General features: G+C 42.8%; 1 protein-coding gene across 1 annotated transcript; it reads right to left on the reverse strand.

Annotated features, from left to right (window-relative positions):
* Positions 1–3,487: 3,487 nt before the first annotated feature.
* On the reverse strand, positions 3,488–13,129 carry Cd3g (CD3 gamma subunit of T-cell receptor complex). Its single transcript, XM_048417266.3, has 7 exons — positions 12,984–13,129; positions 8,405–8,428; positions 7,507–7,734; positions 6,824–6,955; positions 4,556–4,599; positions 4,098–4,180; positions 3,488–3,857 (listed from the first exon to the last, which is right to left on the reverse strand). Exons 1-6 carry the CDS (start codon positions 13,036–13,038, stop codon positions 4,115–4,117), a joined length of 549 nt encoding a protein of 182 aa, XP_048273223.3. The 5' UTR covers positions 13,039–13,129; the 3' UTR covers positions 3,488–3,857; positions 4,098–4,114.
* Positions 13,130–13,433: the final 304 nt, after the last annotated feature.

Raw genomic sequence — 13,433 nt, forward strand, 5'->3', positions numbered from 1 at the left:
TACAGCTCAAACCTTGGCAATACATTGGTAACACACATGCATAGGAATAGCAGGCACTTGCTCTAGCTGGTAGTATATAACTACTATGATGTAACTACTAGTATTGACATAACCACTATGATGTAACTACTACTATTGATATAACCACTATGATGTAACTGCTACTATTGATATAACCACTATGATGTAACTGCTACTATTGATATGACTACTATAATGTAACTGCTACTATTGACATAACTACTATGATGTAACTACTACTAATGATATAACTACTATGAAGTAACTACTACTATTGACGTAACTACTATGATGTAACTACTACTATTGACATGACTACTATAATGTAACTGCTACTATTGATGTAACTACTGTGATGTAACTATTACTATTGTTATGACTACTATGACTTAACTGCTACTATTGATGTAACTACTATGTTGACATGTCAATTGTAGTAGTTACATCATAGTCACTATGATGTAACTGCTACTATTGATATGACTACTATAACGTAACTGCTACTATTGACATAACTACTATGATGTAACTACTACTATTGATATGATTACTATGATGTAACTACTACTATTGACGTAACTACTATGATGTAACTACTACTATTGATATGACTACTATACTGTAACTACTACTATTGATGTAACTACTATGATGTAACTACTACTATTGACGTAACTACTATGATGTAACTACTACTATTGATGTAACCACTATGATGTAACTACTACTATTGGTATGACTACTATACTGTAACCACTACTATTGACGTAACTACTATGATGTAACTGCTACTATCGACGTAACTACTATGATGTAACTACTACTATTGATGTAACTATTATGATGTAACTATTACTATTGTTATGACTACTATGACTTAACTACTACTATTGATGTAACTACTATGTTGGAACTACTACAATTGACATGACTACTATACTGTAACTACTACTATTGACGTAACTACTATGATGTAACTACTACTATGGATATGACTACTATGACTTAACTACTACTATTGACATAACTACTATGATGTAACTGCTACTACTGATATAACCACTATGAAGTGAACTTCAGTAAAATTGCAGATGTAGAGATTTTCCAACTATACCTTTTATTCCTATTTGTTGTTAATTCTTTACACAAGTTCAAAATGATATTTATACTGTTAAAGCTAAAACAACAAAGCCCTAAAAATACAATAAACAAGACATAGGCGACAATCTCGTGATTGTATTGTACTACAGTGATTCTCGTTTGTACATTTAACCTTAATACTTCTTAATAACTTTTCTGCATTTTTGTATTACTCCTAACAAATTAGTATTAAAAAAGAATTTCTCATTTAATGTATATACCTTAATATTTTTTTTTTAGTGGCAATGAAGTCTAACATTCTAGGATTTTGGAGAATTGTTGCGGTCCATGAATCTATTTTATTCTGAAGAGCGACTATATTTTCCTGAACGATAGTTAGATGTTCCTTGGTCTGAGTAGAGAGCTGGCTATGTTGAACTTGTTGGCTGCCTCTTGTCGAGGCACTGGTGCTCATGAACCCTGCCAGGTCCATTTCTAGCAGGACTAGTACAGGAGTTCTCTTATTTCTTGAATCTAAGGGGTGTAAGTATTGTTGGACCTCACTTCCTGGGAACACATCTAAATCATGGCCAAGAGTATCAGTATGCAACTGTCTTCTGGCAACAGGTGTAAGTACCTTTGGGATTTCCCTTAGTTGACACATTGGAATGAGCTCATCCCCGGAACACAGTGGTCCAGAGTCGGACAGAGCTGCTGCCTCATGAGGTTGGTGAGCATTGCATCAGGGCAGATGCCACTACAGGGGCAGGTTGAGGAGGTCTTGCCTTGGAGCTGGTAAGTAGGCAGTAACATGGGCAAAATTTCATTCTCTGGGGAAACTAATGGGGATGCTTTCTTCGTTCTTTAGGCTTCAATGTTTTTGTAAGACTGTGGGATCTCACAGAGGGACTGTGCAAACCCCATGATGAGAAGAGTTCCCTAACCAGGGGCTGGGGAAGTTAATATGTGCCTAGCCCTAGCTGCGAGACAACTTAAGGTCTTACCTAGGGGCAGCATGGATATCCCTGTCACCTCTTGTTACTAGAGGTGAGTGCCCATTCAAGTTAAACCGCAAGTTAGGGCTCAATCAGAGCCAGTATCCACACTGCTGTAGTACCATTACAAGCATTCACCATTCATTCAGAAGTTATACATTCTCATTTTAGATTCGCAGTCTGTCCATTTCCCTGGAGACAAACCTAACTTTCTCTTAGAGACTAGGGCCACCTCAGTATCCCATCAAGGTTATGGATGCAAAATCTGTGGGGTGATGAACCCCATGTCAATTTTACCACCTATCTCCCCGGGTTCTAAATGACCCACCTAATCTCGCCTTCTTCCACTTGGAGACTCCGGTCCTGGGTCTCACAGTCCCCTTGACCACTGGAACAGGACCCTGGAATCCCACAGGCTTCCCAGTCCCAGTGACCTTTGATGGACTGGGAGACCCAAGAGTGGCAACTTTCTGAACCAACTACAGTCAAGGTGAAGGAGATTTCATGGGCCGGGGGCTCCAGAAATGTTGCTGTTATCTTTCTGGAGTAGGCACCCTAACACCAATGAGAGTAGAGTGGAAGAGAGGAGGATGTAACCAGTGGATCAAAGCCAGGACAACTCCTGAAAGGCTTTGTCCCTGGGTTCCATCTGTATTCTAATTTTACACTTTAGAACCACAAGGTGGGGTGGGCAAGCAAGCAACCTTTACTAGAAGCTTATGTGGCAGTCAGTAGGTTGTCAAGGGCAATGACTCATGCTTTAGCTATTTCTCCATGTTATTCTGTTCCAGGAGCAAGTGAAATCATGCTTGGCAAATAGGTAGTACGTGTAGTGTTGTCAGTGAATCGCTAAACAAATCAATAGCCAGTAACTGGTCTTTTCTACCTTGTTCTGTATCATAACCTTCAGGTTGGATTAGGAGAAAATGCAAGATGTACAGTGTTATATCATTGTATGAAGAATAGGGAAAGAATAAAGTGAACTTAAGAGCTGTTCTTACATGCTTAAAATATGTCCAAGAACATATATATGAAACTCATTTGCCTGTGGGGAAGGTTACTTTGGTTGGGGGTCCAGGTAGAAGGAAACCTTTCACTACATACTGCATATATAATTCACTGATATTATTATTATGTTTTTATTTAATTATTAATTATTATTATTATAGTGTTATGATATGTATGCATAGGTTCTGTATATGCTTAGCATTTGTGTGGAGGTCTGAGAATAGCATGGTGGAGTAGGGTTTTTTTTTGACTTTTTGGAGATTGAGTTCAGGTCTTCAGGCTTGTGTGGCAAACACTTTTAACTGATGAGCCACCCCACTGCCATACTGGTCCACTGAATTAGAAACAGCATAATACTCTAATGAATGTTAAACAAGGAAAAGTCTAGTTGGACAGAGGTAGGTTATACCCCATCTTTTAATTTTGTCATTTACAATTTTCGACAATAGGTGGCGCTCTGCAAACACCACGCTATACTTTTCCCCCTCCACTGTCTTTTGGGGACTCTGGGGATAGGGTGCTAAGACTTAACACAGCGCCTCAAGTAAGCTTGACAAGTGCTCTACTACTGAGTTACACCGCCATCTCTCCCAGGCTTTTATTTTATTTTGAGAAAACCCCCAGATTTCTCTGTCAGTTCTTCCTCTCTGCTTGCCACCTCTGCAGATTAACAGTAGGGCCGAAGATCTCTCTACTGGGTGCTCTCTAAAACACGTTGCTTTGATCCTGGGCACTGGATGGAAAGGGCAATACCTGGAATGAGAAAGAAAATTTGTAATTGATCAGAGAACTAGTTGATGTTTTCAAATCTGCGTTTCTGATTGACACTGGTGAAGGGCTGATTGGATCAGAACTCTGATTGGTTGTTAGGCTGATTTTAGAAGTTAATAAGGTGGTCCACCCTCCCCCAGATTAAGATAGCCAGGAACTCACAGGGAACTACCTCTGCTTTCAGAGCCCCACCCCGAGATGAACGATGGAGCACCCACTTACTTCGAGTACTGTTGAGCTCACTTCCTCCTTGGGTGACTTCCTTGGAGATGGCTGTATTGTTCATCATCCCGATCCTTGAGGGGCTGAAGAGGACAGTATAATCATCCACTCATGTTTCTATCCTTTATTAATTAGTGTAAAGCATATTCATCAAATATTTTTATGAACAAAACTTTGGGTGATTCACAGCTCTAGGAGCCAAAAGAATGAGGAGAGGAAGGGTCCCTGTGGAATTTCCTCTGTGTCTTTCTCATTCAGTGTGTTCTTCAGCTTCCTCTCACCAGCTCCTTACCTCGGTCTTTATGTTTCAAATGCTACCCAACACAGCAACCACCCATTAAGTAGCATGTCATAAGCGGATCTTTATCTCTACAGTAGCTTCCAGAGAACTTGCCCACAATCCTTAAGGTCCACCCCAACGAACTGCAGCACTGTTTTTCTCTTCCCTGATTCTTTACCTGGTAGAGCTGTTCATTTGGCAACAGAGTCTGCTTGTCCGAAGCTGCACAAAAAAATAGACAAAATAGACATTTAAGGACAGAATGATAATTAAGTTATTTACACGATGGGATTCTAAGTAGTATGAGAAGAATATGGATCATTCTCAAAAGCACGTTGTTGAGCAAAAGGAGCTACGCACAAGAGTATGTGTTGCACAAGTCCATTTCCACAGAACTAGAACGAAACAGAACATCTCTGTGGTCAGAGGTCAGGATAGCGCTCATACTCAGGGACAGGTAATGGCTGAAGGTGACTATCAGTGGGACTTTGAAGGTGTTGGTAATGCTCAGTTTCTTAAACTGGGCATCGGATGCACAAATATGTTTGTTTTGTCAACTTTATTTTAGCTGTATTCTTGTGATTCACTTTTCCATATTCACTTCAATAAAAAGCTTTTTCCTGGGGTATTGGGGATGCAGATCAACTGGCTGGGTGCTTAGCCTGTGTGGGGTCATGAGTTTGATCCCCAACACGACTTATACAGGGTGCTGCAGCATATGCATGTGATCCCAACGCTTGGGAGGTAGAAGCAGGCGGATCGGAAGTGCAAGGTACAGTTACATAAGACTTCTTTTACTTTTTTTTTTGTTAAGAATGCTTTCCTTCCTTTTTCCTTTTTTTTAAAAAATTATTTATTATGTATACAGTGTTCAGTCTGTATGTCTTCCTGCAGGCCAGAAGAGGGCACCAAATGGGTGATTGTGAGCCACCATATGGTTACTGGAAATTGAACTCAGGACCTCTGAAAGAACAGCCACTGCTCTTAACCACTGAGCCATCTCCAGCCCCTTCCTTTTTTCTTTCTTTGAGACAGGATCTCACAATGTAGCTGGTTGGCCTGGAGCTTTCTATGTAGACCAGGCTAGCCTTAAACTTAAGGTGACCCTCTTGTCTCAGCTTCCTTAGTGCTAGGATTGTCGATGTGAGCCACTACATTTGGTTTCCATAAATAATTCTTTTTTCTTTTGAGGTTGGGTCTCACTATGTAACCCTTAGCTGGCCTGAAACTTGGTATATTTACATGGGTCTCGAACTCACAGAGATTGCCTGCCTCTGGAGTGCTGGGATTAAAGGTGTGCACTGTTATGCATGTCCTTAGTAAAGTATGGAAACACAGAGAAAGATCAAGCATGGTAACCAGTGCCTATAACCTCCCTCCTTGTGAAGAAGTGCAGGGGTCTGAGCCATCCTGAGCTACAGAATGAGTTCCAGCTAGGGCTACCTTACAAGGACTTGTCTCAATAAAACAACAACAACAATAGAAAAAAATAAATTTAAGAAAGAAAAGTCCAAATCTTAGGCAAATCCCAAATATGCTAGGATAATAAGAAATGTCTTTCTTTCTTACCCCACAGAGACATAGGGTCATCAATTATGAACATTAGCAATATGCACCAACAGTCTCCCTGCTGGGTCTATTTTGATAAGAAGGAAGCCAAGGGTCTTCTTAATTGGTCCCATCTCTCAACTCAGGATATTCTTTTTCTTCCAGGACTGGGAATGATCTCAGAGCTTCACACATGCCACCTGAGTATTTTATACTGAGCTACATTATATAACTGTAATTTATATTATATATAATACATTTATATTATATATAAATAACCTCAATTAATTATGTGGGTTTTTTTTAAAGATAGGATCTCATGTAGCCTAGACTGGCCTTGAACTCACTATGTAGCTTAGTATGACCTTGACCTTTAGATCCCCCTTTCTCTACCTCCCAAACACTTGGATTACAGGCTCGTGTCACCATACCCAGTTTTATTCAGTGCTAGGGACTGAATCAATTCCGAGCTTGAAGCAGGCTAAGCAGGTGCTCTAGTACCCGTGACACATCTCCAGTTGCCCCTCTTCATTTCAAGACAGGGTCTTATGTAGACCAGGTTGACCTCAAACTCTCTATGTTGCCAAAAATGATCTTGACTGTCTGATTCTCCAGCTTCCATCTCTTGAGTGTTGGGATTATAGGCATGTGCTACCACTTCTGGTTTCTGTGTTCTGGGGCTTGAACCTTAGGCCTTGTGCAAACTAGGTAAGTGGTTCACTAATTGAGCCCCTTTACAAATTTTATTTTAAGACAAGGTATTAAAATATACCTGTCTTTTATTATATTGTATTAAATATAAGGTTGCCTTGGCAGCCTTGAACTCAGGGCCCTCCAGCCTGAGTCTCCTAAGTACCTAGGATTACAAGCATGTAGTACCACATCTATCTTCTTTTACCTCGTGACTGCCGAACTCCATCCTGCCCAGCAATGAAGTATACACCGACAGCAAGGAAGAAGATGCTGATGATTTCAGCGAAGAGAAAACCGGATATGGTGCCCATACTGAGCTGAATGCAGTTCTCGCACACTGTGGGGAACAAGACACAAGGAGGGATAGCCCTCTCTTAGGATGTAAGGTGTTATTGCATCTTTCCTTTCTTCTGCCCACCAGCATCAATGCCTCTGCCCTGGACAGCAGGAACTTCCCTCTCTGTGTGATATGACAATAGAGGATCCTTGTCCCGAGAACTGTTGCTTGCCAGTGTTCCTCTCTGAGAAATTCCAGGAACGCCTAAACAGTTCTATCATTGGGAACCAAGTGAAGGAGAAGGAAGACCTGATCTCCAGTCTCGACAACCCTGCTCTCCTCTCCACTGCACACCAATACCGGGTCCCCTCCTCCTAACTGATTTATTTGCTGAGCCTCTCTAATCCATGTGGTCCTCCCAAAGGTTAAACAAGTTGTACAGGGCTGTGCTTTCTCAAGACACTGTAACCCTGACAAAGAGAACCAGCTATTATTATTATCATCATAAATCACTGCTTAGCATCTGTTCCCACCTCGTCCCAGACCAGCAAGCCCACCAGAACAGTAAGTTCTGCTGAATTCCCAACAAGCATCGCGAAGGGGTTACATACTTCTGTAATACACTTGGAGTGGCTTTGACTTGTCCTTTGCTCCTTGACACCAATACACGCCTTGAGGGTCTTTGGTACTGCTTCCTAGATTCCACGTGTTTTTAGTCGCATTCGGAGGACTTATTATGTTCCCATCTTTAAGCCACGTGATGGTCTTGTCTTTCAAGTCACACTTCAGAAGTACTGAACCATCTCCTCGATTGTCATCCACTTTTACCAAATGGTTTTCTGGAAAGGGGTAGGTCGTGGTTCTGTTAAGGGTCTTTGCAATTGTATCAGAAGACTAGTAGAACACTGTTTCTTCATCGTTATGGTGCATGCCAATCACATGTGGACCATGGTAGAATTTCAGGCCTTATTTAGTAGTTCTGAGGAGGTGAGGTCTGTTACCAACATGCTAATGCTGCTGGTTCAGTCGTATTTTGAGACATGCTTAGTTACTAAGATCCTGTCTCTACTGCAAAAACCAGACAATTCATTGCTTAGGTCTAGGGAAACTGCCCAGAATGGGTCCCAGCAGGACATTGATTTGGTTGATAATGGAAATGTCAGTTCTCCAACTCTTACCACCTTATCATTTCAAACTTGTTCCTTTTCTAAATTATGAGACTATTGGTTTTTTAAAAATGAATGTGTGTGTGTGTGTGTGTGTGTGTGCATGTCATGTATGTACATGTACCCACAGAGGCCAGCAGAGGGTGTTGGGTGTCCTAGAGCTGGAGTTACAGACAGTTGTGAGTCATCCTCTGTGGGTGATAGAAACTGAACTTATGTCCTCCGGAAGAATAAGACTTGACTGACGAGTCATCTCCTCAGCCCCTGAGACTACTGTTGTAGGAAGCCGTACTTCTGTGGAGTTCCTCATAATTTGAGAATAGAGAGAAACCATTTCTCTTACCTTGTTTTTTCTGGGCCACAATACCTGGAAAGATAGAAGAAAGATAAAGAATCAGCTGGGCATGGGCTTGTTCTGATGGGTCAAGTTATTCACATGGTCGCATGAGGTCAAGATCAAGAGAGATGCTAGTCCATGGCAATGGCTCCATCTGTGTTCCTTTCCTGGATGTAACCTAAATCACCAGACATTGTTGTATTTAGTCTTTGTGTTACCTTTCTGGGTGGGATTTTTCTTTCTTCCTTTCTTTAATATTTATCTTATTTTTAGTTGTGTGTATCTGTGTATGGACCTCAGAACAAGTTCATGTGTGCTTGAGAATTCAGTTGCCTGTGGAGACAAGAGGCATCAGATCCCTGGAGCTGGAGTTGGAGACAGTTGTGAGCTGCCTGGTATGGATGCTGGGAACCAAACTCTGGTCTTTTGCAAGAACAGTAAGTCTTTAACCACTTAACCATCTCTCCAGCCCTGGTGCGTGTGAGTTTCCAAATCTTTGAAATTTCTTGAGTGATTAGTGTGCCTTTGCTGTTCATGGTAGACCCCTGGCTACCCTGACTTTATGCTAAGGAGATGATTTGAGAAGGAGCTGGTAAAGTTTCACCATCTAGAGAATGAGGATTTGGAAGCTGCGATTACAGTGCTTATACAAATATATATGAATGATGGTAGAAGGCTCCATGATGCAGCTTCTGAAAGTTTGCTATCCACAATGGGGTGGGGATTTACAGTGATGCAGCTGTTTTGAGGCTACCCACAATCTTACAACCAACCCCTCACCCTGTCTCTGTAAATAAGCCAACTAAACTGATTCTCTACGCTGGACTTTGGTGGAATTATTACTTTGATTTGCATCAGTGTCCTACCTGAAGTGAACAGATTGTTCATGTATCTCCAGGAAAAAGACAGCATAACAAATTGGTGCTCAAACATGGTCGTGGTAGTACGAAAGTGCTTGGGAGGATACAAGAGCATTTCATGGCTCTTGCTTTGGGTAGTAAGGTATGCAACCGAGGCTGAGCCATCTGAAGGTCGAACATCATGAGAGCAGTTCCAATATGGCTGCCCCTTCCCCCATGTGGAATGTAGTGATGTACGTTTTTGCTATGTTAACAGTTACATGGGCCTCACTACAGGTAAGGCTGAACCATCAGAAAGTAAACTGTCCATGGGGGATAACCTGGGGTGGCTGTTTTAAGGATTTAGTAAATCTCAGCCAGGTGGTGGTGGCTCACATCTCTAATCTCAGCACTTTGGAGGCAGAGGCAGGTGGATCTCTGTGAGTTTGAAGCCAGTCTTGTCTACTACAGAGCAAGTTCCAGAACAGCAAAGATTACACAGAGAAATCCTGTCTCAAAAGACCAAAAAAATTAATAAAACTCATAAAAATATGAGAAAGAGAGGTGTGGATGAACACCTTTAATCCAACACTTGGGAGACAAGGTGTGGAGATCTTTGAAAGTCTACATATTTAGTTCCAGGATAGCCAGGACACAGTGATATCCTGCGTCAAAGAGAGAGAGAGAGAGAGAGAGAGAGAGAGAGAGAGAGAGAGAGAGAGAGAGGAGAAAAGGAAGGCAGAGAGGAGAGAAAAAGAGAAATAACTGACTCACTGATTTTGCTCAAGAAAAAAAGTTTAATCGAGAAAATGACATCTGGCTTACATTGAAAAACAAGTAAAAACTTACCAGATAGGGAAGGGCATTTTGGGTGGGGAAAAATAGCTAATTTTAATATACATATTTGGAAGAGGTGAGGAAGTGGTAGGGCTATATGTGGAGATAGTGATGGGGGAGCTAGTCATGAGTCCTAGTCTTACAGAAGTAGTTGAAAGCATCAACTGTCCTACAACTTCTGCAGGCTGATGCTGTTTATGAATGACACCAGCTTACTGCCTAGAATATGGGAGGAGCCCGATTTTCCAGGTGAATGGTTATGGGAATGAATCATGTAGGTGGACACAACAATTAAATATATTACTATTCTAAAGATATATTTTATGTGTATGAGTGTTTGTTTGATGTGTATATGTGCACTGTGCATGCCTGGTGCTGGTGGAAGCCAGAAGAGAACGTCCCAATTTCCTGGAACTGGAATTACAGACAGTTGTGAGCCACCTTGTGGGTTCTAGGATCGAACCCCAGTCCTTTATAAGCACAGTAAGCATGCTCTTAAGCGCTGAGCCATCTCTATGGCCCCTACACGTATTTTTACTAGTCCTTATCTCTAATCACTTGGCTATTGTAAGAGAACAAGGAGATTCTTCATTCTGCTCAGAGTCAGTAGGAGCGGAGATCATAGCGACCACTGACATTGTTGACCTTTGCATATCTGAGTGTGGTCTCTTGAGACTCAGGAACCCACGTTGCTAAATAATCCAATTGACTGGTATGAGAATTGAATTCAGAGGGCTGTGGTGTTCAAATGTTCACTACTTACTGGTGGCTGAGCTAGACCAGGACTTGGCTTTTCTGTTGCTCAGCTGGTTTTTTTCCAGAACCCTCTCTCTGGCTTTCAGCATTGCCCTTTAGCCTGTGCTGTCTGTAGCTTTCTCCACTTTCTCTCAGCAAGGCTGCTCCCCTCTCTCCATCTTCTCCAAGTCTCCCACTCCGCTGTCCTCCATGGAATGTCACCATAGTGCCACTGCCTCCCTTCCTGCTTAGAGAGCAGTGGTGCTGTTGTGGCCCCGTCCTGTTTCCTGTCTGATGACAAACCCGCCCCTTGAGCGCCTCTGCACCTGCTTTCTGTTGCCCTCACCCATACTCTTGGCTTCCTGTGTGTGCCCTTGACTCCGCCCTCAGTTCTGTCTTTCCGAATCTACTCTAGACTTTTATTTTATGCGTCACAATCTCCTTCAGAAAAAAAAAATGTATTCAGCCATTTTTAATTTATTTTTTTCTCAAGACAGTCTCTGTGTAGTCCTAGCTGTCCTGGAGCTCTCTCTGTAGACTAGGCTGGCCTTGAACTTATGAAGATCTGCCTGTCTCTGCCTAGAGTGCTGGGGTTAAAAGCGTGTGCCATCACTGCTCAGTCATTGTTTAATTCGTATGCTCCCTTTCTCTTTCACGCCACCTCTTCTTCCTCTCACTTGAATCCTCTCCAGCACAGTTCCTACCTTGCCACGCTTTGTCACCCTCTCTCTCTTTTTTTTTTATTTTTTTTTATTTTTTTAGCCAGTCTGGCATCCCCTCACACCACTCCACTGAAACCGTGCTAATCAGTCATGATTTCCATTTCATCAAATTCCACACATTTAAAATTTAACTTTATCCTTATATTAGTGGATTGTGTTTGATATTTTCTACCCTGTTTGTTGTTGTTGTTTTGGGACAGGGTTTCCCACAGTCTGGGCTGACCTAGAATTTGCTATAAAGCCCAGGTTGCACTGGACCTACTGATTTTCCTGCCTCTACCTCCCGTGTGGTGGCTTATGTTTCTATCACCAGCACTCAGGAGGCTGAGGCCAGAGGATTGCCTATGAGTTGGAGGCCAGCCTGGGCTACATAGTAAGACCCTGTTAAAAAGGAAGGGAGGGGGAACATTGTGATGGACTGGCAGGCAAATGACTCGTTTTTGATTCTAGGCCCCACATAGTGGAAAGAGAGAACCAGTTTCTTCAGGTTGTCCTCTGATTTCCATGTATGTACTACGACATGCACATATACTTTCATACTCAAAACGAACAAGCAAACAAATAAATAAGATAATTTTTCATGGCTTTAGCTTCCCCCAGGGTACCCAGGTTCAGTCTAGTTCACCTACTTCCTGTTGGATATTTCACACAGGTATGCCCATGCTACATCTTGTACTCGGTGTGTCGGCAGTGAAACCGATCTCTCCAGTGACACCCGAGCTCTTGCGAACAGAAGGTTTTGGTTCATCTTTTTATTCCCTGGAGTCTCACATATCTGGATCTTGGCACGCTTGTGGACTGACTACACAGCTTTGTGGACAAATGTTCTGTAGATCCACTGACTGTACCTCTTTCTCCCAGTTTACTCAGCTGGGCCGTGTGGTGTGTGTGTGTGTGTGTGTGTGTGTGCATGTGGTGTGTGTGTGCATGTGGTGTGTGTGTGTGTGTGCATATGTGCACGTGCGCGCACGAGCGCGCGTGTGTGTTTGCCTGATTGAGCTGAAGGTGGTGATGTGTCGAGGCTGGCTGGCCTGCTAGAAAGCCTTGGGACCCCTCAGTCCCTGCTTTCCCAGCACTGTGATGACGAGAGTATGCCACCATACCCTCATTTTAAGTGGGTTCCCGGGATCGAATTCAGATTCCCTTGCTTGTCTGCTAAGTAATCACCTTCTGACTGAGTCATTACCCCAGCTGCCCAGTCCTTCTGAAGTACATTCAAGCCTAAGATGGCGGCAGTGCAATCCTCTCTCTAGACAGTTTAGCCCTCAGGTTCCTGTGCTTCTTTCCAGCAGAGAACAGCTGGAGGCTTCATTTTTGCCTCTCCTTTGAATTCTAAGATGACAGATGAAGATGGCTCAAGGTTAAATAGGATTCCGATAACCTTGCCTCCCTGGTCATGGCCTTGTCTCCTGAGCCTTTCTCAGGCTGGCAGACCCTTGAGTAAACTCTTACCTTGAAGAAGAAAGATCGCCAGGATGAGGCCAGTCAGACCCTTCCCCTGCTCCATGTTGGTCTTTTTCCTTCTCTAGTCAAAGTGTGGAGGTTCCTCCACAGCCAGCCAACCAGCCTGTGTAGCCGCTAGCCTGGCTCCACCCACCCAGCATCCTTTGAGCTGGGGCTTTGAGCAGAGGCAAAACCCAAGTGTGGGCACAGGGGCCCCAGCAGGGATGATGTTGCACAGGCGTATCTCTTGTTCTTGTTTACTTGTTGTTGTTGTTAAGGCTTGCACGGTGTCTGTCAGGTAGCAGGGAGAGAGAGTGAGGGTTCTGGATTCCCACTTGGAAACCTCCTTATCTTTAGAACCTCTTTGCATAAAACAGGTTGAGGACCTGTTTGTAGTTGTTGCTGGGACTAGACTTGTTGATCACTCGACACCAGAATTAATGATTTTGGGTAGGACTT

The sequence above is a fragment of the Myodes glareolus genome, chromosome 4 (assembly GCF_982192425.1).
Source record: "Myodes glareolus chromosome 4, mMyoGla1.1, whole genome shotgun sequence".
NCBI classification, from domain to species: Eukaryota; Metazoa; Chordata; class Mammalia; order Rodentia; family Cricetidae; genus Myodes; species Myodes glareolus.

Excerpts from the sequence above, each read along its gene's own strand:
- Cd3g (XM_048417266.3), bottom strand. The coding sequence starts at position 13,038 with ATGGAGCAGGGGAAGGGTCTGACTGGCCTCATCCTGGCGATCTTTCTT. Across the intron at positions 8,429-12,983 it reads GGCGATCTTTCTTCTTCAAG|GTATTGTGGCCCAGAAAAAA; the intron begins GTAAGAGTTTAC and ends CTATCTTTCCAG. Across the intron at positions 4,181-4,555 it reads CAAATGAACAGCTCTACCAG|CCCCTCAAGGATCGGGATGA; the intron begins GTAAAGAATCAG and ends TGTCCTCTTCAG.